The sequence below is a fragment of the Alosa alosa genome, chromosome 11 (assembly GCF_017589495.1).
Source record: "Alosa alosa isolate M-15738 ecotype Scorff River chromosome 11, AALO_Geno_1.1, whole genome shotgun sequence".
Taxonomy (NCBI): domain Eukaryota; kingdom Metazoa; phylum Chordata; class Actinopteri; order Clupeiformes; family Clupeidae; genus Alosa; species Alosa alosa.
Window position 1 is genome coordinate 20664824 of NC_063199.1, and position 27061 is coordinate 20691884.

The window sequence follows — 27061 nt, forward strand, 5'->3', positions numbered from 1 at the left end:
CCAACACCTGCACTCCTGTGATGTGCGCGCACTCCTTCGTTTCTAGACTTCTGTTCTTCACAGCACTAAGCTATTTATCGGAACTTCACCTATTACCGCCCGTCCCCTATTTCCACCCGTGTATGTGTATGTGTCACTTAATATTAATTTCTATACAAACCAAGACGGCATTTACATTTACCTTGACTCGAAGAGCTGTAAGCAGTGTTGTAAATCTGCGTGTACAAATCCGCTTAGAGCTTCAGTGGAATTTTGATTTGCGACGAGAATTCTCAGTCTAACCGTTGATGTGCCGTATGAAAGGGTGGAAATAAGCACCCACCAGTCCAGCACTAAACTCTGAGTGTAGTAAACAAAATCGGATATTTCAGGCAGTAAAAGCCCCGGTAAGAACCAAACCAGATTTTTTTCAAATCTACACACCTATGGCTACTGAAAAATGTAAAGTTCATTTATCAAATGTTATTTTGAAGTATTAAAAAAACATTGTTGTTTTAGAATTTTCAAACGAAAGGTGCTTCTGGTGCTTTTACGATACAGTTACTGACATACTCCAGTTAGACATACTCCGAGTCTCCAGCCCTCTCTTACAACCAGGCATAGTGAACTAAAGAGCTAAAGAGCTAGCCCTCTAAAGAAAAAGTTTGGGGACCACTGGTGTATGTATATGCAGGGGCGTCGGACTGGGGGTAAAACCAGTACTGATTACTAGGGCCCCAAAGGGAGGGAGGGCCCTTGAAAAGTCTGGAATAGGGGGCATGGGGGCCCCATCAGGACTGCCTATGCATAGGTTCCAGGATCTTGTGCTACGCCTCTGTGTGTGTGTGTGTGTGTGTGTGTGTGTGTGTGTTGTTCAGATGCGGGTGAGGAAGGAGAGGCGCAGACTGGAGGGGACCTGTAGCAGCTCCAGTGCCTGAGCGGAGGCGCAGAAGGGGAAGGTGACCTGGAAGCGATACTGTGTGTCCACCATGAGCTGAGATGACCCCTCGCGCTCCTGCAGCAGCGCCTGCAGCCAGGAAGAGAGAGAAAGGGTTCCGTCACACACAGGACAGTTCCAACAGCACAACAGCAGCAGCATGTCTACACACACTACAACAGCAGCAGCAGCAGCATGTCTACACACACTACAACAGCAGCAGCAGCAGCAGCAGCAGCATGTCTACACACACACACTACATCAGCAACAGCATGTCTACACACACTACATCAGCAACAGCATGTCTACACACACTACAGCAGCAGCAGCATGTCTACACACACTACAACAGCAGCAGCAGCATGTCTACACACACACTACAACAACAGCAGCATGTCTACACACACTACAGCAGCAGCAGCAGCAACAGCATGTCTACACACACTACAGCAGCAGCAACAACAACAACAACAACAGCATGTCTACACACACTACAGCAGCATGTCTACAGACTACAACAGCAGCAGCAGCAGCAGCATGTCTACACACACTACAACAACAGCAGCAGCAGCAGCAGCATGTCTACACACTACAGCAGCAGCAGCATGTCTACACACACTACAACAGCAGCAGCAGCAGCAGCAGCATGTCTACACACACTACAACAGCATGTCTACACACACTACAACAGCATGTCTACACACACTACAACAGCAGCAGCATGTCTACACACACTACAGCAGCAGCATGTCTACACACACTACAACAGCAGCAGCAGCAGCATGTCTACACATACTACAACAGCACAACAGCAGCAGCATGTCTATACACACTACAACAGCACAACAGCAGCAGCATGTCTACACACACTACAGCAGCAAGCAGCATGTCTACAGACACTACAGCAGCAGCAGCAACAGTCTACACACACTACAACAGCAACAGCATGTCTACACACACTACAACAGCAGCAGCAACAGCATGTCTACACACTACAACAGCAGCAGCAGCAGCATGTCTACACACACTACAACAGCAGCAGCAACAGCATGTCTACACACACTACAGCAGCAGCAGCAGCAACAGCATGTCTACACACACTACAACAGCAGCAGCAGCAGCATGTCTACACACACTACAGCAGCAACAGCAGCAGCATGTCTACACAGACTACAACAGCAGCAGCAGCAGCAGCATGTCTACACACACTACAACAGCAGCAGCAGCAGCAGCAACAGCATGTCTACACACACAACAGCAACAGCAACAGCATGTCTACACACACTACAACAGCAGCAGCAACAGCATGTCTACACACACTACAACAACAGCAGCAGCAGCAGCAGCAGCATGTCTACAGATACTACAACACTCTCATTCAGATACAGTGTACAGGTACAGTCTGGGCCTCACCTGAACCTTGCGCACAAACGAGGAAGCCACCCGCTTCTCAAAGTCATCAATGGGGGTGTAGGAGTTGAGGATCTTTACAATCTGCGGGCAGACAAGGACACATGGTCAGACATTCCCTCTTCACCTGCGGCTCAGTGCCAGGATCTCACCTGACCCAGTGCGGTGCCTACCTGCACAGGTGAGAGCTCGGGGCAGCTGTCACGGATCTCGCGCGCGTCCTCGTCGCTCGTCTTGTTGACCTGGAGCAGCCAGGCAGCCTGGGAGAGAGGCCGGAGCGTTTCCATGGCGCTGGATCCCTGCAGATCCTTCTCCTTCAGCCACTCCTCCAGGTAACTGATGTTACACCTGCGGCAGGCCAACACACATACGCACCATCATCATGGTAATATCAACACACACACACACACACAGTCAAGCCACACACACCCCTAGTCGCACTAAAGTCTCTACACCTGTGTCAAGCCAACACACACATCCTGTGTTGAGTACCTTCAGTACCTCCAACGGCCCCTGTGGTGGTTACCTGATCTGCAGGCCTGTAGTGCCCCCTGTGATGTTAACCTGATCTGCAGGACTGTAGCGCCCCCTGTGGTGGTTACCTGATCTGCAGGCCTGTAGTGCCCCCTGTGATGTTAACCTGATCTGCAGGCCTGTAGCGCCCCCTGTGGTTGTTACCTGATCTGCAGGCCTCTAGCGTCCCCTATGATGTTAACCTGATCTGCAGGCCTGTAGCGCCCCCTGTGGTGGTTACCTGATCTGCAGGCCTGTAGTGCCCCCTGTGGTTGTTACCTGATCTGCAGGCCTCTAGCGTCCCCTATGATGTTAACCTGATCTGCAGGCCTGTAGCGCCCCCTGTGATGGTTACCTGATCTGCAGGCCTGTAGCGCCCCTGTGGTGGTTACCTGATCTGCAGGCCTGTAGCGCCCCCTGTGATGGTTACCTGATCTGCAGGCCTGTAGCACCCCCTGTGGTTGTTACCTGATCTGCAGGCCTCCTAGCCCCTATGATGTTAACCTGATCTGCAGGCCTGTAGCCCCTGTTACCTGATCTGCAGACCTGTGGTTGTTACCTGATCTGCAGGCCCCTAGCTGGCCCCCTATGATGTTAACCTGATCTGCAGGCCTGTAGCCCCTGTGGTGGTTACCTGATCTGCAGGCCTGTAGCGCCCCCTGTGATGGTTACCTGATCTGCAGGCCTGTAGCACCCCCTGTGGCGGTTACCTGATCTGCAGACCTGTAGTACCCCCTGTGATGTTACCCTTGTGCAGGCCTGTGCACCCCTGTGTACCTGATCTGCAGACCTGTAGTACCCCCTGTGATGTTACCCTGTAGCGCCCCCTGTACCTGATCTGCAGACCTGTAGCGCCCCCGTACCTGATCTGCAGGCCTGTAGCGCCCCCTGTGGCGGTTACCTGATCTGCATGCCCTTGCGGCAGGAGCACATGTCCTTGCGCAGCAGGATGGTGTTGAGGCAGGTGGCGCCCAGTAGGTAGAAGAGCTGCCTGACCGCCTGCTTGACCAGCTCGCTGTCCATGCCGTGCTGCAGCATGCTGGCGTGGAAACCGCTGAGCAGCTGGAGGATGGAGGCCATGCTGCAGGCCTCGGCCGCCTCCTCGTACACGCTGTTGGAGCGCTTCCGCAGGCCCGACGGCTTCATGCTGGAGATGCCCTGCAAGCTCTCATGCTCCAACATAGCAGGCACTACACACACGTGCACACACACACACACACACATATATACGCATGCACCCACACAAACACATGCACACACACGCACACTCACACACACACGCAGACACACACACACATGCATATAAAGTATGTCTCAGTGGTTGATCCATGTTAAAATACAGACTAAGAATGATCACAGAGAAATGCGTAGTACCAATGAGAGGGGTGACCATGGTCTCCATGGCAGCAATAAACTTGTGGTAGATCCGGATAGCGAGGTCACTGAAGATCTGCCTGTGCTCTGAAAGGTCAAAGTTCGTCAAGCAGTTTTTGTTCTGACGGGGTGTGTTGTGCTTCATGAACTCCTGTGAGGGGAAAGACACCATCCAGCTCAAAAGTCCACACACACACCACAATCCCATCCAGCACAAAGGTCCACACACACACACATCCAATAGAGCAGTAACAGTAAGACAGGTGTGAGCAGTGGGAGGCGCTGTCTCACCTCCTCTCCGCTGTATTGCTTCAGGCAGTTGAGCAGGTGGCAGGTGTTGGACAGCCAGAAGGACAGCGCCTCAAAGTCCTCCTGATGCTCCTGGACACACACACACACACAGGTGTTAGACAGCCAGAAGGACAGCACCTTAAAGTCCTCCTGATGCTCCTGGACACAACAGCATAGTGTCAAATGCAAATGTAATGGGTCTTATTGCACCGCTGTTATGAGAATTACGCTGCAAAAACTGCTCGCCTAACCAAACTTGTCTTGATAAGACGTCTTAAACAACTCTTATTAGTTATAACTCTTATAAGTGTATTTATACTAAAAACAATACCAACTAGAACTGTTTTTCTTAATGCAAGATTAACAACACTTGGTTAGATATCGGTTGTTGCAGTGTAACTCTATAGAGAAGAGTATTCTTGTGAGCGGGTTGTAACTTGGAGTGTGGTGGCCCTACTGTGACTTGAGCTCATCATGATGACCTACTTGAAGCCGGTGGTGATGGTGGTGTGTGTGTGTGTGTGTGTGTGTGTGTGTGTGTGTGTGTGTGTGTGTGTGTGTGTCTCTCACCATGATGACCTTCTTGAGGCCAGTGATGATGCCGTGCATCAGGGATTTGAGCTTGGCCCCGTCGTTGAGGTAGTCGGCGTGTCGCACGCACATGAAGAGCAGGTGAGCCGCCAGCCCTGGGAACATGTTCACCACCACGCCTCTGGGACGCAGGTCTGCATATATGTATGTGTGTGTGTGTGTGTGTGTGTGTGTGTGTGTGTGTGTGTGTGTGTGTGGAGACCAGAAAGCAGGGAAAATCAACCACAGGCCTGAGCTTCTCTACACTGTAACACACATGTACAGCTTTTTAAACACACCTGTACAGCTCCTCAAACACACCTGGATAACTCCTTAAACACACCTGTACAGCTCCTTAAACACACCTGTACAGCTCCTTAAACACACCTGTACAGCTCCTTAAACACACCTGTACAGCTCCTCAAACACACCTGGATATCTCCTTAAACACACCTGTACAGCTCCTTAAAGAAGCCCTATGCAACAATTTTAGCAAAAATGACCTTAATTATGCAGGTTCAAGGTAATTCAAGTTTTCTTGAATTTCCCCTGGGGATCAATAAAGTATCTATCTATCTATCTATCTATCTATCTATCTAGGTTGAGAGTCGTTCTGATAGTTCTACAACACTTTTTGGGTCGTTTGGTGGGTGCTTCGTCTCCCCTAGTGCTTCTCCGCGTAAAAACCGAATGCAACTTTCTGGTCCCGTCCCGAACAAATCCGGATGTGACTCAGCGGAATTATCCAATCGAGTCTCGAAAATGTAGTCAGATTGTAGTTTCTAAGAAGACTGCAAAATGGACTCAGACTTGGCTTTGTTGCTGTTGAAATTGTAAGTAGCCTACCCTTGGGTGAACTTTGTTTTTGTAATTTGGTTTGATAGTCTCTTGTGTTTGCTCGACCGTTTTATTGTGAGCCCTGTATGTGTTTAGTTTGGTTTCTTGATGGCTAGCTCGCTAGCTAGTGAGGGTTTAGCGTAGCAGTCATTTGCTACCGAAGCTGCAGGGGGAGCTATGTCGTGAAAAATGCGAGCCCAAATCAGGCGAAAACCCAGAAACAGCGAAGGAATAACCAGACCTGCATAGGGCTTCTTTAAGCACACCTGTACAGCTCCTTAAACACACCTGGATAACTGACCGGAAAGTCTTACTTTCCCTTAAACAAACGTTTGCATTCAACTCTCCTCCAGTGTAAGGGAGAAATCCATGTTCAGGATGAGGTTCTAGATGGATGATTGTAAAAAGACTGAGTGGTTTTAAATGGTTGTAAAGACACAAAGCTGTTCTCTATTAGCCAAGAATGATGTTCTAGATGGTTCTGAAGACACAGATGTTCAGCAAACAGTTATAGTGTGCACATCCCACCTTCTGGCAGGTGCAGGACAAAAGAAAACTAGCCTATACTCAACTGAAAAAACATCACTAGAACATCACTTTAACAGTGACGAGTTTGATAAAAAAAAGTCTTTGAGTTCCTTAAGGTTGAACACCCAGTGATCCCGGTAATTTACACACTCCCTAAAATACACAAGGGCTTAGACATCCCTCTGAAGGGAAGACCTATTGTTAGTGGGATCTGCTTATGTTGATTATTTTATTAAATCAGAAGTGGTCACCCTTCCTTCCTATATACGTGACTCAATCGACTTCTTGCTGTTGGCTACGTTTGATGTTCAGAGTTTGTACACAAATATTCCACATGACGGTGGCCTTGAAGCACTCCAGTATTTTCTCTCTTTAAATCAGTCTGAGCCAAAACCCAGCATTGAGTGCATACTAGACTTGGCTAATATAGTTCTGACCAACAACTTTTTTCGTTTTCAAGATGAGTTCTATATACAAAAGAAAGGCACTGCCATGGGAAGTAAGATGGCTCCTAATTATGCCTGCTTATATATAGGTCTCTTTGAAAACCAATTTGTGCTGCATGAGAGGTAATCCATTCTACCCAAAGATCTTATTCTACAAGCGGTTTATAGATGATATTTTTCTGATTTTTGACTGCACAGTAGATGAATTAATGTGTTTCCATGAGTATCTCAACTCTTGTACTGTAATGAACATTTGAAATTTACTTTGGAATATGATAAACATCGCATTAGTTTCCTGGACGTTCAGGTATACAAAGAAGGTACGACTCTGAAAACCGATCTGTTTCGCAAGCCTACGGATCGCAATACTATTTTGCATGGGGATAGTTTTCATCCTAGGCCGCTGATCAAAAGTCTTCTGATCAGTCAGTTCCACCGTGTGCGCAGAATATGCAGCGATAATACATCAATACAAAGACAATACAACATTTTTAATCATCCACATACTGGCAAGACGTCATCCATTCGCGGTGTCATTACATGTTGCACCACACATGTTATTTATTTGATTCGTTGCCCTTGTGGCCTAGCATATGTGGGCAAAACAACACGAGCGCTTCGGACCAGGATCAGTGAGCACAGGAGCACTATTAGAACAGGGGATGAGCGCAGTCCTGTCGCTGCTCATTTTAAACTAGCCGGACATAATGTCAGCGCCCTCAGATATATTGGGGTGGAGCGGGTCAATAAACCACCTAGAGGGGGTGATCATGACAAGAGGTTGCTCCAAAGCGAAACCTTTTGGATTCACTTTTTAAATACAATGTCCCCCCATGGTCTTAATGAGGAATTTGATATAAAACCGTTCTTATAGTAGTAGTATATTCTGGTAAGAAACTGTCTGTATTTACAGGTTTTATAACTGTGGGGGTAATGTCCTTTCATTGTTTGGGTAGGCTTGTATATATGGAACTGTTTATCCACTGATTGCTTTTTCTTTTTAACTTTCTTTTCTGTTGATGGCAATGCCATGTACTCCTTTGGGGATATTGTTTTTTGTAAGCCCTTTTTGAAATGTATAGGTTTGTGTAATACCTGTAAGTGTTCTCTTAATTGAGTGACTAGTGGGGCTCTTAGACCCAATCATACCAGTTGACATCACATGGTATGTCAGCTGATTGTAAGGCCTACATATATATCCCTTCACCAAATGTGTCCACCATTTGCCTGAAGAAGACCCAGCAGGGTCGAAACGTTGCATTAAATAATTGGCAGTCTGAAGACACAGAGCCATCGGAAGCCAACCGACCTGAAAATGCAACTGTGTTTGACAGAGAACAGATGTCGGTTGCTAGTGACAAAATATTAGCTTTCAGTATGGTACAATGTCTTTGTAAGTGACATTTAATTAAAAACTGTTTAATTCTTCCCGGTACTTCCTAACAGAAACGCTGTCGCTATCACGTCTGTTGTACAAGGTATTGACAGCTCAATAACCAGAAAACAATGTTAAGGCATTTGTGGAGAAGAAGAACCCCTGTATCAGTTGAAACACGCACCATAATCACATCCCAATGGAGCAGTATCAGACTCAAATTCTGACTAGAACTGAGTATGGCTATGTCAGGCTACTTTTTTCCACTAACATAGAATGAGGTTCTAGATGGTTCAAAAGACACAGAGCTGTTCTCCATTAACCCAGAACGAGGTTCTGATGTTCTGACTAACCCAGAATGAGGTTCTGGATGATTTTGGGCTCATCCTCCCGTCGGTACTCCAGCATCCCCAGGTACTCTCTGGGCACTGCGGGTGTTGCTTTCTGATTGGCTGAAGAGAGATTCATGAATGTTGTTATTCAACACAAACATCTGACAAAGAAGGTAAGACCTGCTTCCCAAAGCAGGTAATGATGTTGGTTTGACTACAGATCTGGTCAGCTAATGATATTGTTCAGGTGTGCTGGTTTGGGTACATTTATGGTCAGGTATGTTGGGTTGGCTACAGATCTGGTCAGCTAATGATATTAGTCAGGTGTGCTGGGTTGAGTACTGTACATATATGGGTTGGGTTGTGCTGGGTTGGCTACAGATCTGTTCAGGTACTGTGCTGTGCGTTGCTGGGTTGGGTTGGGTGACCCTTGCACTGACCCTTGTCTGGAGCCTTTAGTGAGCGAATCTGGTCCTGTAGCTTCTTTATGAGTCGATCCTTCATGTCCAGCTGCTCCTCCAGACCCTACATGAGCCAAGCCAGAAAAGTCACCGTCACACACACACACACACACACACACACACACACACACACACACACACACACACACACACGCATGCATGCATGCATGTACACACAGACTAGGGGTGTCACATTTCTCAAAATCCTCGATTCGATTTAATATTCGATCACGATTCGAAGTCACGATTCAATTCAATTTTCAACCTTTTTTTAATATCACTATTAATGCATGTTTTTTTAATATCACTATTAATGCATGTTTTTGGGGCCTTTTCCTATTCTGTTTTTGGGGCTTTTATTTTGAAACAGCTTTTTATTTTGAAACCGTTCCAACCGTGAGGTTGTAAACAGAACAAACATTAAACATAGACGTGAACATAGTGACACAGAGTGATAATTTGATTGTGTCAGCACACTCCGAAGAGACCCAAGGTCAGTGTTCCTGGAATATGCACTACTTATCAATGTGCATTTTTGCCTTAAATTAATTTAGACTGTAACTAGATCATCTTTTCACTTGCTAAGTTGAGTAAGTTAGTGTTAATTGACATGAATGAACGACAAAATAATTCCACACCGTTAATTTCAGAGTAGCGAAAGGGGCTTCGATTTCGGTCGGTTGATGTTTTTTTTTAACTGGCAGCAGCCTAAAGTTAGAGTGTTGACGCCGCAGTTCAGCGTGTGTGTGTGTGTGTGTTTTTTTGCGATGTATCGTGACACCCCTAACACAGACCATGTTCACACACACACACACACTCATGGAAGTACACACATGCCATGTTCACACACACGCATGGAAGTATACACACACACCATATTCTCACACACACAAATGCAAGTACACACATACACCATGTATACACACACACACGCAAGTATACACACACATCATGTTCACACACACACAGATGCAAGTATGCACACAGACAGACACACACACACACACACACACACCATGTTGTCTGCGGTGAGTCTGGAGGTCTCCTGCCGGAGTCTGCTCTTGGCCTCCTGCTCGGCCTGCTGTTGCTTGAGCAGCTGCTCCTGCTGCTCCTGCTGTTCCTCTAACCTTCTCTGCACCTCCTCCAGCTGCTGCTCAAACTGCCTGCACACACACACACACACACACACACACACACATCTGTATATAGACACAGTAGTGTTGTACATATCTACACACACGGTACTACTACATATAATACCGTTATTATACCCAAGAATTACCACTGATGTGATTTAGGAGTTGTCTGTTAGGCATGTCAGGCTTATGCCAGCTAGCATAACGAACATGGTGACGCCTATGGCCTCCTATTCTGAGCTTCATACAGATCTTCAGAAACCCATGGGTGACGTTACTGAGGGTTTGCCCACTTATTTATACAGTCTAGGCAGGGCCCAGGAAACCAAGAGCATGATGGGTAATTCACCCCAGGCTACTTCTACTACTGCTAAAGGTGCTGGTGCTTCCTGTGAGCCACTAAAGGCTAAGAGAGGGAAGAGGGGTAGTGACCTGCAGCGGGAGCTTTCCTCCTGAAGATCCGTCTGGAGTCTGGTTGACACCTGCTCAATGCGGCCTTAAAAGGAGAGACAGGACATTTCCCATGATGCATCTGCAGCTCCATAAGCATGGAATTAAACACTCAGACTGATGGAGTGTTTAAATATGTGTGTGTGTGTGTATGTGTGTGTGCCTGTGTGTGTGCGCCAATGTGTGTGTGTGTGTGTGTGTTTACCCATCATCTGACTGGTCTCCTCCTGCTGCTGGGTCTCCAAGTCCTGCTTCTGTCTGAGCAGCTCACCGACCTGTTGCTTCAGTTCGGGGATCACCTGACACACACATCCACACAAGCTTCAAGCTACGCTAGTGTGAATACCTCAAGCTATGCGAATGTGAACGCAACAAGCTACATCAAGGTGAGCGCATCAAGCTATGCAAACGTTAATGGCTCAAGCTACGCAAATGTGAATGCCTCAAGCTATGCGAATGTGAACGCATCAAGCTATGCGATAGTGAATGCATCAAGCTACGCAAACATGCGCACGTTGCGTAGACTCCAAATGGGCCCCATACAGCACAGCCTCTGCCTGAGTGCTATGAACAACACCTTCCCTTGTGAAAAGGCCCTGTCTGCATGCTGAGAATAGCAGAGTGAGTGTGTGTACCATGTTCTCAGCGGTAAGTCGCGCCACCTCCTGGCGGATGCTCTCATTGACATCGCTCTTCTCTTGGAAGAGATTCTGCAACTGTTCGTTCTCCTTCTGCAGGTGCTCCATCTTAAAGCTCAGCACCTCTACCTGACTCTCAAAGCCCTCCCTCTGATCACGCAGCTGTGTCTCCATCACCCTACACAACAAAAAAACAAACAAACAAACAAACAAACACACAACAATATTGACAAATAGCACTGATGATAAAACAGAGTACACATCACTTTCACCATGGTAACATGGCCCTGTCGTGGTGGAGGGAATTTTCCTTGAAGTATCAGACATGAGGCGATGCATGCAAAACAAACAAACAAACAAACAAACAAACAAACAAATAGAGCAGCCAAAATAAGGAAGTATGTGAGAAAGGTGAGACCTTGTTGCCCTCTAGAGGTCAGAATAAAGAAGTGCGTGAGAAAGGTGAGACCTTGTTGCCTTCTAGAGCTCAGAATAAGGAAGTACGTGAGAAAGGTGAGACCTTGTTGCCCTCTAGAGGTCAGAATAAGGAAGTTCGTGAGAAAGGTGAGACCTTGTTGCCTTCTAGAGCTCAGAATAAGGAAGTACATGAGAAAAGTGAGACCTTGTTGCCTTCTGGAGGCCATCAAAAGCCAGCAGCAGATTCCCATCCTCCTCTGCGTCGTCTGAGGCAGCTGACCTGTATGGGCAGAGACGACAGGCCTGTGAGCAACCACACCTGTCTCAGGGCTCAGGTGAGCAACCACACCTGTTTCAGGGCTCAGGTGAAGTGCTGGACAGTCCCTGTTGACTGGAGGATCTGAACATCTCAGCACACTCACAAGATGTCCTCACTGCTCCGGTCCCCCAGAAGTTGTCTGATGATCACGTTCATCTTAACTAAAAACAAACATACAAGAATGAAGTACAATAGTTCGTTCATAGTTCTCCACAAACATGTACACAAAAGAGGTCTCTAAAAACTCATCACTTTATTGGTAAATAGATTAAAGGAATTATCCGGAGTAAAATGCACTTTAGATCAATTTACGGATGATTCGGAGTACATACGTGGAGTTGACATCAAAATCATGTCATTCGGATGTGTTTTGAGAAAGTTCAATTTTACCGTTTTTAGTCAAATCTCGTTAGCCTGGAAGTGACCAGGGCATGTCATTTCGCCACTACAAAACGCTATTTTTATACCTCTTCTACAGTTCCAAACAACATTACACTTACGTGGTAGTGAGTAGAGGGTCCCAAAAGCCAAACCGAAGGTCCAAAGGTGTTTATGTGGTCGGATAGAGAGTCCAGAATGAATTTCATCAAGCCAGTACCTTTCCGGAAATGTTGCTGCTGCAGCTGGCATCTTTAGGGGAAAGTCCGTAGGAGTCGATTGTATCACGTCGTTGCACGACATCTCGTCACATGACATTTCAAAATTCCAACCTGTTAGTAAGCTAGGGTTTGCTGTTGCATACAACTTCATTTCAATTTCGAGAAGAAATACTGGACTATTTTTTTTTTTTTTTTTTTAAAAGCGGGACGAAATTGTGAATTTCCAGAGCATGTTACTCCACTTTCGGCAATCGACTCCTACAGACTTTCCCCTAAAGATGCCAGCTGCAGCAGCAACATTTCGAGAAAGGTACTGGCTTGATGAAATTCATTCTGGACTCTCTATCCGACCACATAAAGACCTCGGGATACTTCGGTTTGGCTTTAGGGACCCTCTACTCACTACCACGTAAGTGTAATGTTGTTTGGAACTGTAGAAGAGGTATAAGGCGAAATTACATGCCCTGGTCACTTCCAGACTAACAAGTTTTGACTAAAAACGGTAAAATTGAACTTTCTCAAAACACATCCAAATGACATGATTTTGATGTCAACTCAACGTATGTACTCCCAATCATCCGTAAATTGATCTAAAGTGCATTTTACTCCGGATAATTCCTTTAAGTAAAGTAACAACACACAGATAAACAACGCGAAGGTTGAGAGTGAATGGACACAGCTACCTTTAGCTTGGTGGGTTTGTTCTCTCGCTCTCCTCTCCTGCTCAGTTTTCTGGGACTGGAGGTTGTGGATATCTTTCCTCAGCTCAGGCAACACCTAAAAACAGAATCTATCTTTAGGACTGGCAGCAGTAACATACAGGCCTTCCAAACACTGCCTATACACAGCCTGTCATCTGAGAGAAACAGTGAGGTGCTACCTTGAAGTGTTTGGTGAGATGGCAGGAACAGTGAGGTGCTACCTTGAAGTGTTTGGTGAGATGGCAGGAACAGTGAGGTGCTACCTTGAAGTGTTTGGTGAGATGGCAGTTTGCGTAGCTTGATGCGTTCACATTTGCATAGCTTGAGGTGTTCACGTTTGCGTAGCTTGATGCGCTCACCTTGACGTAGCTTGATGCGTTCACGTTTGCGTAGCTTGAGGCATTCACATTTGCATAGCTTGAGGCGTTCACGTTTGCGTAGCTTGATGCGCTCAGCTTCACATACAGTAGCTTGTTGCGTTCACATTCGCATAGCTTGAGGTATTCACATTTGCGTAGCTTGAAGCGTTCACGTTCGCGTAGCTTATGTAGATTATGACACAGCCCTTAAAAAAGACCTGTTCATCAGAGAGTTCATTTAACTACATGACGCATGTATAGGGCGCTGTTCATAGCACTCAGGGCAATTTGAGTGAGGTGAGATGGCAGTGAGGTGCTACCTTGAAGTGTTTAGTAAGATGGCAGAAACGGTGAGGTGCTACCTTCAAGTGTTTGGTGAGATGGCAGAAACGGTGAGGTGCTACCTTCAAGTGTTTGGTAAGATGGCAAGAACAGTGAGGTGCTACCTTTAAGTGTTTGGTAAGATGGCAGGAACAGTGAGGTGCTACCTTGATGTGTTTGGTGAGCTGCGTGATCTGCTCCTGCAGTTCTGCGATCTGGTGTTTCTCCTCCTCCAGCTGCATCTGCAGCCGCAGCTTCTCCTCCCGTAGCTGCCGGTTCTCCAGCTGCAGAACCTCCACTTCCCGTCCGGAGTCCTCCTTCTGGTTCTCCAGATTGTTCTCTGCGATCCTGGAGGGCAAAGTGAAAGACACTCTTCAGGGGCTGAGTGCTGTGGGAGAGTGTACTGACCAAAGGTGAGGGTCTACGGCAGGTCATCTGGCCCCATGGTCTCTTACTTTCTTCTCCTCTCCTCCTTCTCCAGGTCCTCCTGCAGTCTCTTCTGCAGCTCACTGAAGTTGTCTACAGACGGAGACAGAGACAGCTAGAAGGTTACAGACAGGCCTCAGTACAAACACAACCCACCCACCCAAGAGATCCCAACCAGCACCTCTCATCTGCTGAGCGCTCTCGGCCATCTTGGCCTCCATGGTCTTCTTCTCTGCCTCTAGAGCGGCTTTCTGAGTCTGCAGCTGGGTGATCATCTGAGGGACACACATCAAAGTCATGTCATTTTACAGAAAATGTGCCCAGTAGTGTATTATGTACCTATGTACTGATTATCTGAGGGAAATGAAATGTCATTTCAATTTCCAATCAATGGCCACATCAGGACCAAATCAATGCAGCATCAGGGTCAAACTAGGGCCAAATCTTAGGACAGAACCAGGACAATGTCAGGGCCATATTGGGGGCCGGACATGGCCATGCATAGAGCACTACTGACCTGATTGGCTGCCTCCTTGTTCCTCTTCTCCTGCTTCTCTAAGGACATTCTGTTATTGGCTGATTTGCTCAGCTCCGCTTCCAGCGCTTGCAGCTTGTCCAATCCCTGAGAGTGTGCGTTGGCCAGGCCTGTCAGCCTCTCCATCAGGCCACGGTTCTCTTTACCCTGATTGGAGGAACCCACAACAGACAACAAGTCAATCAGCAGGAGATGCGGACAACTCAGTCAGAGCATTATTCATTACATAACGGAGCCAGTCCATATTCAACTGAGCAGTCCATCTTCTCTTGCTAAAAAACAGAAACATATCATTATAATTAGAAATATGATTGCAAACATTGCTTATTTCAAGCTTGTAAGCTAAAATCAAACATGTAGCCAATTTGTTCAACTTCTGGAATGTCATCTCACAGCTTCCTAAACAGGAAAGTGAAAGAATATCCAGCACCTCCTCTTTCTACAGAACAGAACATTCTGACAACCACCTCCTCCTCCTCTCTATGTATCCTGACCAACACCTCCTCTCTGCAGCAGGAGCACGTTGAGGCATACCTCCTCTCTCTCTCTCTCTGTGTGAGCGCGTGGAGGTGTACCTGCACCTCCTTTCTGTGTGAGCGCGTGGAGGTGTACCTGCACCTCCTTTCTGTTTGAGCGCGTGGAGGTGTACCTGCACCTCCTTTCTGTGGGGCGCGTGGAGGTGTACCTGCACCTCCTTTCTGTTTGAGCGTGTGGAGGTGTACCTGCACCTCCTTTCTGTGATGAGCCCGTGGAGGTGTACCTGCACCTCCTTTCTGTTTGAGCGTGGAGGTGTACCTGCACCTCCTTTCTGTGGGAGCGCATGGAGGTGTACCTGCACCTCCTTTCTGTGTGAGCACGTGGAGGCGTACCTGCACCTCCTTCTGTGGGCGCTGGAGGGTGTACCTGCACCTCCTTTCGTAATGAGCTGCGTGGAAGCCTGCTCCTCGAGTTTCTTCCTGAGCTGCGTGTGAGCTGCGGAGGTGTACCTGCACCTCCTTTCTGTGTGAGCTGCGGAGGTGTACCTGCACCTCCTTTCTGTGTGAGCTGCGGAGGTGTACCTGCACCTCCTTTCTGTGTGAGCTGCGGAGGTGTACCTGCACCTCCTTTCTGTGTGAGCTGCGGAGGTGTACCTGCACCTCCTTTCTGTGTGAGCTGCGGAGGTGTACCTGCACCTCCTTTCTGTGTGAGCTGCGGAGGTGTACCTGCACCTCCTTTCTGTGTGAGCTGCGGAGGTGTACCTGCACCTCCTTTCTGTGTGAGCTGCGGAGGTGTACCTGCACCTCCTTTCTGTGTGAGCTGCGGAGGTGTACCTGCACCTCCTTTCTGTGTGAGCTGCGGAGGTGTACCTGCACCTCCTTTCTGTGTGAGCTGCGGAGGTGTACCTGCACCTCCTTTCTGTGTGAGCTGCGGAGGTGTACCTGCACCTCCTTTCTGTGTGAGCTGCGGAGGTGTACCTGCACCTCCTTTCTGTGTGAGCTGCGGAGGTGTACCTGCACCTCCTTTCTGTGTGAGCTGCGGAGGTGTACCTGCACCTCCTTTCTGTGTGAGCTGCGGAGGTGTACCTGCACCTCCTTTCTGTGTGAGCTGCGGAGGTGTACCTGCACCTCCTTTCTGTGTGAGCTGCGGAGGTGTACCTGCACCTCCTCTTTCTACAGAACAGAACATTCTGACAACCACCTCCTCCTCCTCTCTATGTATCCTGACCAACACCTCCTCTCTGCAGCAGGAGCACGTTGAGGCATACCTCCTCTCTCTCTGTGTGAGCTGCGGAGGTGTACCTGCACCTCCTTTCTGTGTGAGCTGCGGAGGTGTACCTGCACCTCCTTTCTGTGTGAGCTGCGGAGGTGTACCTGCACCTCCTTTCTGTGTGAGCTGCGGAGGTGTACCTGCACCTCCTTTCTGTGTGAGCTGCGGAGGTGTACCTGCACCTCCTTTCTGTGTGAGCTGCGGAGGTGTACCTGCACCTCCTTTCTGTGTGAGCTGCGGAGGTGTACCTGCACCTCCTTTCTGTGTGAGCTGCGGAGGTGTACCTGCACCTCCTTTCTGTGGGGAGGCATGGGGCAAGGGGGTGGGGGCGGACGGATGAGTGAACACGAAGAATGAGGAAAGAGGACAGAGAGATGGGGTGATTACTGAGATGGATGAATGAACAGAGGAGTAGATGAGGGGAGGGAAGAAGAGGAGTGGGGTGGGAGAGGAAAACAGGAGAAGTATAGTGTAGAGAAGAGGAGGAGGGGAAGAGAGGAGCGAGAAGAAAGGAGGAGAGAGGAGAGGGTTGGATGAGAGGAGGAGAGAGGATAAGAGCAGAGAACAGAGGACATGACAGGAGAGGAGAAGATGAGGAGAGGAGATGAGGAGAGAGAAGAGAGGAGGAGAGAAAAGAAAGGAGTAAGAAAGGAGAGGAGGAGAGAGGAGAGAGGATGGCAGGTCCTTACAGGAATGAGTCTCTGTAGCACAGACTTGCACGTTTGTTTCTTGTCATTGAGGACCACCTCTGCCTGTGTCATCAGGATGCTGTAACGACTGTAGAACTCGATGTAGGTCCACCTGAGAGAACACCATGACAACATACACCATAACAACATACACCATAACACATCCATATGGACAATAATCAGGACATACTCCATAACAAATCCATATGGGCAATAATCAGGACATACAGTACTACAAACTCCATGCAGGTTCACCTAAGGCCAGCAATCACATGCACACACCTCCTCATGACATACTACAAACATTCAGCAGTACTTGAATGATGAATGCCTTCTGAATGATGACACAATACAAATGTCAAATATCAACCCAGTTAAACTCACTATGGTGAGAATAACAGATAGAATGGAGAGAATAACAGATAGAATGGAGAGAATAACAGATAGAATGGTTACAGATAGAATGGAGAGAATAACAGATAGAATGGTGAGAATAACAGATAGAATGGAGAGAATAACAGATAGAATGGTGAGAATAACAGATAGAATGATCTCAACTGCTCTGAACCTCACTTGTCCTGATACTGATATTGATCTAGATGCTCTCGACAGCACTGTTCTAGATGCTCTCGTCTAAACCGATCTAGATGCTCTCATCTACACTGTTCTAGATGCTCTCGTCTAAACCGATCTAGATGCTCTCGTCTACACTGTTCTACAGTAGATGCTCTCGTCTAAACCGATCTAGATGCTCTTGTCTACACTTATCCAGATGATCGCACCAGTACAGTCTGGGAACTAGTGTGGACAGTCTCACCTGGATGGGTAGCTCTGGGCACTGATGTGGACCGTCTCTAGAACCCCACAGGCTCGGAGCTGCTGGACCACACGCTTGGAGTCGTACCTGAGAAGAGAGAGAGGGAAAGGAGAGGAGAGAGAGAGGGGGGAAAGAGGGAGAGAGGGGAGAGAGAGAGAGAGAGAGAGAGAGAGAGAGAGGGAGAGGGGGGAGAGAGAGAGAGAGAGAGAGAGAGAGAGAGAGAGAGAGAGAGAGAGAGAGAGAGAGAGAGAGTGTAATAGGGATTGACTTGATGATTTGCACATACCTTGAGCATACTGAAAGGGCTGTGTGTGTAGTGAGAAGAGTACTCAAAGGGCTGTGTGTGTGCACGTGTGTGTGTGTGTGTGTGTGTACGTGTGTGTGTGTGTACATGTGTGGCGTCCTGAAACAGCTGTGTGTGTGTGTGTGTGTGTGTATGCTCAAAGGGCTGTGTGTTTGTGTATGTGTATGTGTGTGTGTGTGTATGTGTGTGCGCGTGCGTATGTGTGTGTACATGTGTATGTGTGTGTGTGTGTGTGTGTGTGTGTGTGTGTGTGCGCGTGTGCAACATACTCAAAGGGTTGCTTGTCCTCGTTGGGCTTGATGCAGCGCACATAATGAGGTGTGGTGGCGTTCAGAGTCTCCATCAGCAGGTACAGAGAACTGCGGAACTGACACACACACACACACACACACACACACACACACATCAATACAGGAACAAATCAAAACAAGACAACTGTTCTCACGCAACTCCTTATGGAAGTTATCAATAACTTATGCAATTCTGTTCAATTCTTGTTCTGATATATCCAGGCTGGACATGAAGTAATGCCAACAAACAAACCAACTAAATGAAGAGTGCAAGAGAGTGTGCCTAGAGAGTACTGGTTCTGGCCTAGTAAACAGCTGTGTGTGGTGTCTAGAGAGTACTGCGAGGGTTCCAGCCTAGTAAACAGCTGTGTGTGTGTGGTGTCTAGAGAGTACTGCGAGGGTTCCGGCCTAGTAAACAGCTGTGTGTGGTGTCTAGAGAGTACTGCGAGGGTTCCGGCCTAGTAAACAGCTGTGTGTGGGGTCTAGAGAGTACTGCGAGGGTTCCGGCCTAGTAAACAGCTGTGTGTGTGTGGTGTCTAGAGAGTACTGCGGCTGGCGGTTTGTTATAGATTAGTGCTCATGAGACAACGAACATATCAGAGAATATTCAAGAGATGGTTAGTGCTGTGAGAGTGAGTATGTGAGAGTGAGTATGTGAAAGTGAGAGTATATGAGAGGGCATGAGTATAGAGTGAGTATGAGTCCATGGTCGTAGCTACAGCTAGCCTATTGAATAGCCTGAATATTCTCTTGATTGGGACTCCTTGGTTACTGTTAGGACACAACAACCAAATACTGCGATCAGCTTTGTCAACTTGTGTTAAAACTAACTAACTAATTTCTAGAAACAGAAGACCAGAATGCAAGATGATATGTCTATGAGGCAGTGTGGTGGCACACTATAATGTGCAGAAGGTTACCGTGGAGATTTTCATGGCCGCTTGAGTTCGAATCGCATGTGGAGTTGAATATTTCAATTTTATTTATTTGCTTGTGCTACTCATGTTCCTTTATGTTTGCTGTTTGCTTGCAGTGCCTATCGTGATTGGCTAATGAGCGATAGATAAACACATAAACAAAGAAGACAGGCTACACACAAATGTCCTGCCTATTGACAGCGTATATCTGCAATGTGTTGAAAAAACACTGTTATGATAACACGTTAGCATTGTCAAGAAAAAATTGTGTGTGTTAATAAAAATTTTGCATATAACCTAGTAAACATTTCAACATTGATTGGGTTTCAGTTGGTGGTGTTATTTCATCCCCACACAATGTGTGTGTGTGTGTGTGTGTGTGTGTGGGGGAGGGTTTGTTCAGGTATGATAGGATACAGTTTTGCCAGTCTGCCTGTCACCTCAGTAACAATGGAAGTTGCTAGAGCATGCTCATGACAGAGATTACAGCTTTTGTCTCTGTTAACCTCACAGACAAAAGGCAGCACAGGACTTTTTAAAAGTTTTCTTCAGAAATGCCAACACCCAAGGTCTTACTGTAAATGTGCGTGAGTGTGTGTGTGTGTGTGTGTGTGGGGGGGTTGTTATGATAGTTTTGTTTCATCCTATTCAAGCCAAGAAGAACAAAACCTGTTTATTGTTATTACAATTTCAACCATGTCCTTGCTGAGGCCTATGGAATGTATTCTAGTTAGCCATAGACAGTCAATGAGTTGAGCAGTAGTGGCAGTGTGCACATCCCCACCAGTGAGGTGCAGGGCAAAAGGAGCTGGACACGTAAAAGAATGAGGTGCCCGCTCTCTGCCATTTCTCCCATACGTTTATTGTGTTGCAACGTTTTGACCCTGCTGGGTCTTCCTCAGGCAAATGGCAAATGTATTCTAGTTAACACTTGTTAAGTTTAGTTTGTGATTATATCTGCAAGTGGTTACTTCAGACAGCAGTGAGTGATAGGCTATTGTAGTATAACAATGTTTCTTTACATTGGAGGGGGGGGGGGGGGGGGGGCATTTTGAACATAGTTGAATATAATATCCCCCTTAAAGTATATTATGAATACTGCCTTGTGCGAGTCTGTGAGAGTAAGCATGTGAGTATATGAGAGTGAAGGAGTATTTGAGTATGTGAGAGTGAATGAGTAAGTGTGTGAGTGAGTATGTGAGAGTGGGTGACTATATGAGTATGTAAGTGTGTCAGAAGGAGTATGTGGATATGTGAGTTTGTAAGAATGTGAGTGTGAGTATGTGAGTGTGTAAGTGTGTGAGAGAGAGTATGTGAGTATATAAGTGGCCTTGATGCAGTGTGTGAGTATATAAGTGTGTGAGAGGGAGTATGTGGGTATGTAAGTGTGTGAGAGGGAGTATGTGAGTGTGTGAGGGAGTATGTGAGTATGTAAGTGTGTGAGAGGGAATATGTGAGTATGTAAGTATGTGAGAAGGAGTATGTGGGTATATAAGTGTGTGTGAGGCAGTGTGTAGGTATGTGAGAGTGAGTGAATATGTGAGTATATAAGTGTGTGAGAGGGAGTATGTGGGCATGTCGGTATGTAAGCGTGTGAGAGGGAGTATGTGAGTTTGTAAGAATGTGAGTGTGAGTATGTGAGTGTGTAAGTGTGTGAGAGAGAGTATGTGAGTATATAAGTGGCCTTGATGCAGTGTGTGAGTATATAAGTGTGTGAGAGGGAGTATGTGGGTATGTAAGTGTGTGAGAAGGAGTATGTGAGTGTGTGAGAGGGAGTATGTGAGTATGTAAGTGTGTGAGAGGGAGTATGTGAGTATGTAAGTGTGTGAGAGGGAGTATGTGAGTATGTAAGTATGTGAGAGGGAGTATGTGAGTATGTAAGTATGTAAGAGGGAGTATGTGGGTATATAAGTGTGTGTGAGGCAGTGTGTAGGTATGTGAGAGTGAGTGAATATGTGAGTATATAAGTGTGTGAGAGGGAGTATGTGGGCATGTCGGTATGTAAGCGTGTGAGAGGGAGTATGTGAGTATATAAGTGTGTGAGGGAGTATGTGAGTATGTAAGTGTGTGAGAGGGAGTATGTGAGTATATAAGTGTGTGAGAGGGAGTATGTGGGTATATAAGTGTGTGAGAGGGAGTATGTGGGTATATAAGTGTGTGAGAGGGAGTATGTGGGTATATAAGTGTCTGTGAGGCAGTGTGTAGGTATGTGAGAGTGAGTGAATATGTGAGTATATAAGTATGTGAGAGGGAGTATGTGAGCATGTAAGTGTGTGAGAGGGAGTATGTGAGTTTGTAAGCGTGTGAGGGAGTATGTGAGTATGTAAGCGTGTGAGAGGGAGTATGTGAGTATATAAGTGTGTGAGAGGGAGTATGTGTACCTTGTTTCCCACTGTAGTTCGGAGCTGTTTGTTGGCAGGCTTCACTGCTGGAGTGGCGGCCTTCACCCTGACTCCTCGGACCGCCGTCTGGGACTCCTCCCGGAAGAAGTCTGCCAGGAGAGAAAACTGACCCCAGTGGCAGGAGGTCACACAACTGACTGGACAACATCACATACTGCCCACACTAACTGGACAACATCACATACTGCTGACACCTGACTGGACAACATCACATACTGCCCACACCTGACTAGACAACATCACATACTGTCCACACCTGACTAGACAACTTAACAGAAACCCATTAGAACATTATGGTTGTGATGTAGCGGGTAAGAAACTGGTCTGGCGAACAGAAATACATCAGACGAATGACGAGCCGTCTTCATGCCTAAATTAACCAGCCATTGGTCTTACTGTCTGAAACTGGGAGTTGACCGTACTGGTTCTGTGAAATCATACTGCAAGAAGTTGAGCGTAAACTGGGATTTGAGTGTACTGGTTGTGTGAAGTCGTACTGGGAGTTGAGTGTACCTTACTGGCCTTCATGATGTCCACAAGCTCTTCATATAAGGTGTCTCTGTTCTTCTCCAGGAAGCCTTTACACTGGTACTCCACCTCAAAACCAACACACACACACACACAACACTGTAGCATCCACACACACACACTCACAACACTGTAGCATCCACACACACACACACACACACACACACACACACGACAACACTGTAGCATCCACACACACACACACACACACACAACAACACTGTAGCATCCACACACACACACACACACACAAGACAACACTAGCATCCACACACTCACACACACACACACACAACAATGTAGCATCCACACACACACACACACACACACACATCAACACTGTAGCATCCACACACTCACACAAACAACACTGTAGCATCCACACACTCACAGCACTGTAGCATCCACACACACACACACACACACATAACACCACAACACAGCACTGTAGCATCCTGTAGCATCCACACACACACACACACAAGACAACACTGTAGCATCCACACACACTCACAACACTGAAGCATCCACACACACACACATAACAACACTGTAGCATCCACACACACACTCACAAGACAACGCTGTAGCATCCACCACACATTCACACACAAAACACTGTAGCATCCACACACAACACTGTAGCATCCACACACTCACAACAGGACTGCAACATGCATCCACACACTCACAACAGGACTGCAACATTCATACACACAATGCTGCACATTCACACACACAATGCTGCACATTCACACACTCACAGCAGACACTCTGACACTCGGCCTTCAAACACTAACAGGAGATCAGTTTAGCATTCAGCCTTCAAACCACAGAGTTGTGGTGTCGGTCGGTCGATCTGTCTGTCTGTCTATCTATCTGATTTGTCTATCTGTCTATCTATCTATCTATCTATCTATCTATCTATCTATCTATCTATCTATCTATCTATCTATCTATCTATCTATCTTGCGTATACTGTATTGTATACTGTATTGACTCTTACTTGGTCTGCGAAGTGCTGAATGACAAAGGCCTGATTGGAGAGCCGGGGCTTGCTGAACAGAGGATTGGAGCCCAGGAAGTTATACAGCTTCTGCAGCCAGTTCAGGTCCGTACCCTGGGGAAACTGGAGAGCAAATCAACACTTAAATCTCATACACATGCACTTATACATGCACATGCGCGCACACACACACACACACACACACGCACGCACGCACACACACAGTGTAAACACTCTCCCTCTCTCACACACACTCATACTCACTCTCTCTCTCTTTCTACAACACACACACACACACACACACACACACACTTGTCCACCCCCCTGGAATACACACACTAAAACAAACATGCAGAAACATGTGTGTGATAAATCCCAAGGTCGTGTCACAGGTGCATATGAATGTGTGTGTGTGTGTGTGTGTGTGAATGTGTGCGTGTATGTGTGTATGTGTGTGTGTGCGCGTGTGTGTGTGTGCGTGTGTGTGTGTATATGTGTGTGTATGTGACTAAGTCCTCACCAGGCACTCCTCATCCAGCAGGTCCAGAATGCCCATCTTGGCTTCGATCAGATCAATGACGGGCTGGTTGTCATAGAAATCGATCAGCGTCCATGGGATGTCCTCCTTCATGTACTCCTCCTGCTCCAGCTTAAACACATGCTGACACACACACACACAAACAGAGCTTAAACAGATGCTGATGGGGAACACACACACACACACACACCCCTGGGGAGCTGTATGAAATACATGACGTTATGAGGACACTCACAAGGTTGAACTGGTGCTGGAGCTTCTCATTGGCATAGTTGATGCAGAACTGCTCAAAGCTGTTCACATCAAATGTCTCAAAACTATGAAACACAGACATTGGTAGAAAACATTAGTACCCAGACATGGTACATAAACATATTTCGAGGTCTGGTAGATGTGTTGAGACGAACAGCGGAGTTGTAGAGGTAAATGTGTTGATGAATAGTGAAGGTGTGTTGGTGAAAAGTGGAGGTGTGTTGGTGTGTTGGTGAAAAGTGGAGGTGTGTTGGTGTGTTGGTGAAAAATGGAGGTGAATAGTGGAGGTGTGTTGGTGAATAGTGGATGTAAATAGTGGAGGTTTGTACCCGTAGATGTCCAGAACCCCAATGAAGGAATGCTGCTTCCCTGGGACCTTGAGGGCAGTGTTGATCCTGTGGATGACGCAGTCGAACAGGTGGGCGTAGATGTGCTTGGCCAGGGCATCTCGGGCGTTGACCGCCCGCTCCATGGGCACCGGCTTCACCACCGTCTCTGCCAACAGCACCAGCCGCCGATGGCACAACCAGCGACACACACTGTCCACGTCCACACACACCAGCTCACAAAACACCGCCAGGTGGACATCACTGGTCTGGAGAAGAGGGGGGAGATACACAACTCTGTACAGTTTGGACTGGGGGGGTGCACATCTCTGCACAGTTTGGACAGCAGTTTCAGGGATGGGGTGAATGCACTGGACTACTGTATATGAACCAGCCACAGTGCAGCAGGAAAAACAGACTGGACCTAGAACTAGGAACCAGGATATGTTTGAGAATTCACATAATGTACCAGAAACAATTTATTCTTAAAAATCTGTGAACAATAAACAAACATGTGTGAATAAAACACATATATGTTTGTATAATAAACCTACATGTGTAAATAAGCATTTGAGTGAGAATAATAAACCTATGTGCATGAATAATGACTTACGCTGACGGCAGACTTCTCCCCACTGGTGGTCTTTATGGTGACGTTGCCCAAGTGGAGGATTGCTGCCAACACCTTGAACACGTCGGACAGAAAGTCCTCCTTCAAGCCTGTGGACGGATGAAACCTTGCTGAGAATCAGCTGCAGCCTCAGACGGGTCAAATACCATACAAACACAGATGTCCACTGCACAGAGTGGAATCAGACTCCAGGATCTCCAGGAAACTGTGTGTGTGTGTGTGTGTGTGTGTGTGTGTGTGTGTGTGTGTGTGTGTGTGTGTGTGTGTGTGTGTGTGTGTGTGTGTATTAGTGTAGCAGTCTCCTACCCAGCAGAGTGAAAGTGCAGTGAGTCTCTGCCATCCGTGTGTTACGAAGCGAGTGTGTGTGTGTGTGTGTGTGTGTGTAAGTGTAGCAGTCTCCTACCCAGCAGAGTGAAAGTGCGGCGAGTCTCTGCCATGTCAGCTCTGTCGTCCACACCATCGATCTCCGTTGCTCCTCCCAGGCAGGTGTACTGGAACTGATCAGCACTTACTAAACACACACACACACACACACACACACACACACACACACACACAAGATATGTGATTAAGGCATGCTCACTCGAGATGTCTGGAGGTGCTCAAGGTCAGAGTTGTGGTTACTCTGGGTCAGGACTAGGGTTTAGTTCTTATGGCGGAGAGATGTGATTGAGGTGACGGTCACTCACACAGTCGGAGGTGCTTGAAGTCGGGCTGGTCAGCACAGGCACACAGCTGGTAGAAGATGTGGTAATTCCTCTCGTTCTCCGACTGGGGACCAAAGCAAACAACCCTTAAGCTGCAGTTGGCAAGATTTTTGTGATCATATTCACTGAAAGTGACACTATGCTCCGACAGAACAACATAAATCAGTCTGTTATTTGTTTTGCAAAACTCCACAGCTCCTGGTTCTTCTGGTCCAATCAGAGCAGGGCTGTGTGAGATCTAAGTATAAGTATATCTGACTGTCAATCACAGTCTAGTGCAGTCTGGTGCGCACTGACAAGCACAAACTCAATGAGAGGGTTCTCAGTGGTAGTGGGGGAGGGGCATGAGAGTTGTAAACATTCAACATTTTGGCTAAGTCCCCTCAATCTGTCAGACTTGCCAACTGCAGCTTTAACAGCAGATCCCATCAGGGACCCCACATCTGCACAGACCCCAACATTAGGGAACCCACACCTGCACAGACCCCAACATCAGGGAACCCACACCTGCACAGACGCCAACATCAGGGAACCCACACCTGCACAGACGCCAACATCAGGGAACCCACACCTGCACAGACGCCAACATCTGGGAACCCACACCTGCACAGGGGTCAGAGTGCGCTATCGACCAGCCTACCTGGAACACCACTCGGGACTTCTCCAGCAGGTACGTCCTCATGTTGGCCCCGATGATCTGATGCCGCTGGTCAAAGCTGATCTCTGTGTACTTCCCAAAGCGGCTGCTGTTATCGTTTCTGGTGGTCTTTGCATTCCCAATAGCCTGCAAAACACCATGAGAAATCTCAGCACACACAGCACAGAGCTACTGCCACAGTGCCTGGTGCACAGCCTGACAAACACACACCAACGCAGAGAGTTTACCTTCAAAATAGGAATGGATCTCAGATCTCATATGAACCGTGGTGGCATATGCCAGGCGGGCCTGAAGCT

At 47.3% G+C, this 27061-nt stretch overlaps 1 protein-coding gene across 1 annotated transcript in view; it reads right to left on the minus strand.

The window, feature by feature from the left end:
- Window positions 1-802: 802 nt before the first annotated feature.
- myo5c (myosin VC) overlaps window positions 803-27061 on the minus strand; it is a 28696-nt gene continuing 2437 nt past the window's right edge. The window contains exons 6-40 of the mRNA XM_048256110.1: window positions 26748-26891; window positions 26090-26171; window positions 25804-25911; window positions 25383-25489; window positions 24773-25038; window positions 24427-24508; window positions 24174-24314; window positions 23654-23776; window positions 22633-22716; window positions 22099-22224; window positions 18780-18877; window positions 18207-18293; window positions 17390-17501; window positions 16733-16993; window positions 15530-16603; window positions 14937-15101; window positions 14601-14694; window positions 14449-14512; window positions 14161-14341; window positions 13296-13389; window positions 12117-12174; window positions 11900-11974; window positions 11275-11455; window positions 10845-10938; window positions 10622-10685; window positions 10069-10216; window positions 9033-9117; window positions 8614-8712; window positions 5075-5229; window positions 4505-4594; window positions 4214-4364; window positions 3741-4029; window positions 2500-2674; window positions 2330-2410; window positions 803-1006 (exon numbers count right to left, since the gene is read on the minus strand). Of these exons, the coding sequence (XP_048112067.1) occupies window positions 854-1006; window positions 2330-2410; window positions 2500-2674; window positions 3741-4029; window positions 4214-4364; window positions 4505-4594; window positions 5075-5229; window positions 8614-8712; window positions 9033-9117; window positions 10069-10216; window positions 10622-10685; window positions 10845-10938; window positions 11275-11455; window positions 11900-11974; window positions 12117-12174; window positions 13296-13389; window positions 14161-14341; window positions 14449-14512; window positions 14601-14694; window positions 14937-15101; window positions 15530-16603; window positions 16733-16993; window positions 17390-17501; window positions 18207-18293; window positions 18780-18877; window positions 22099-22224; window positions 22633-22716; window positions 23654-23776; window positions 24174-24314; window positions 24427-24508; window positions 24773-25038; window positions 25383-25489; window positions 25804-25911; window positions 26090-26171; window positions 26748-26891 (5391 nt within the window). The 3' untranslated portion in view covers window positions 803-853. The remainder of the gene's footprint in view (window positions 1007-2329; window positions 2411-2499; window positions 2675-3740; window positions 4030-4213; window positions 4365-4504; window positions 4595-5074; window positions 5230-8613; window positions 8713-9032; window positions 9118-10068; window positions 10217-10621; window positions 10686-10844; window positions 10939-11274; window positions 11456-11899; window positions 11975-12116; window positions 12175-13295; window positions 13390-14160; window positions 14342-14448; window positions 14513-14600; window positions 14695-14936; window positions 15102-15529; window positions 16604-16732; window positions 16994-17389; window positions 17502-18206; window positions 18294-18779; window positions 18878-22098; window positions 22225-22632; window positions 22717-23653; window positions 23777-24173; window positions 24315-24426; window positions 24509-24772; window positions 25039-25382; window positions 25490-25803; window positions 25912-26089; window positions 26172-26747; window positions 26892-27061) is intronic.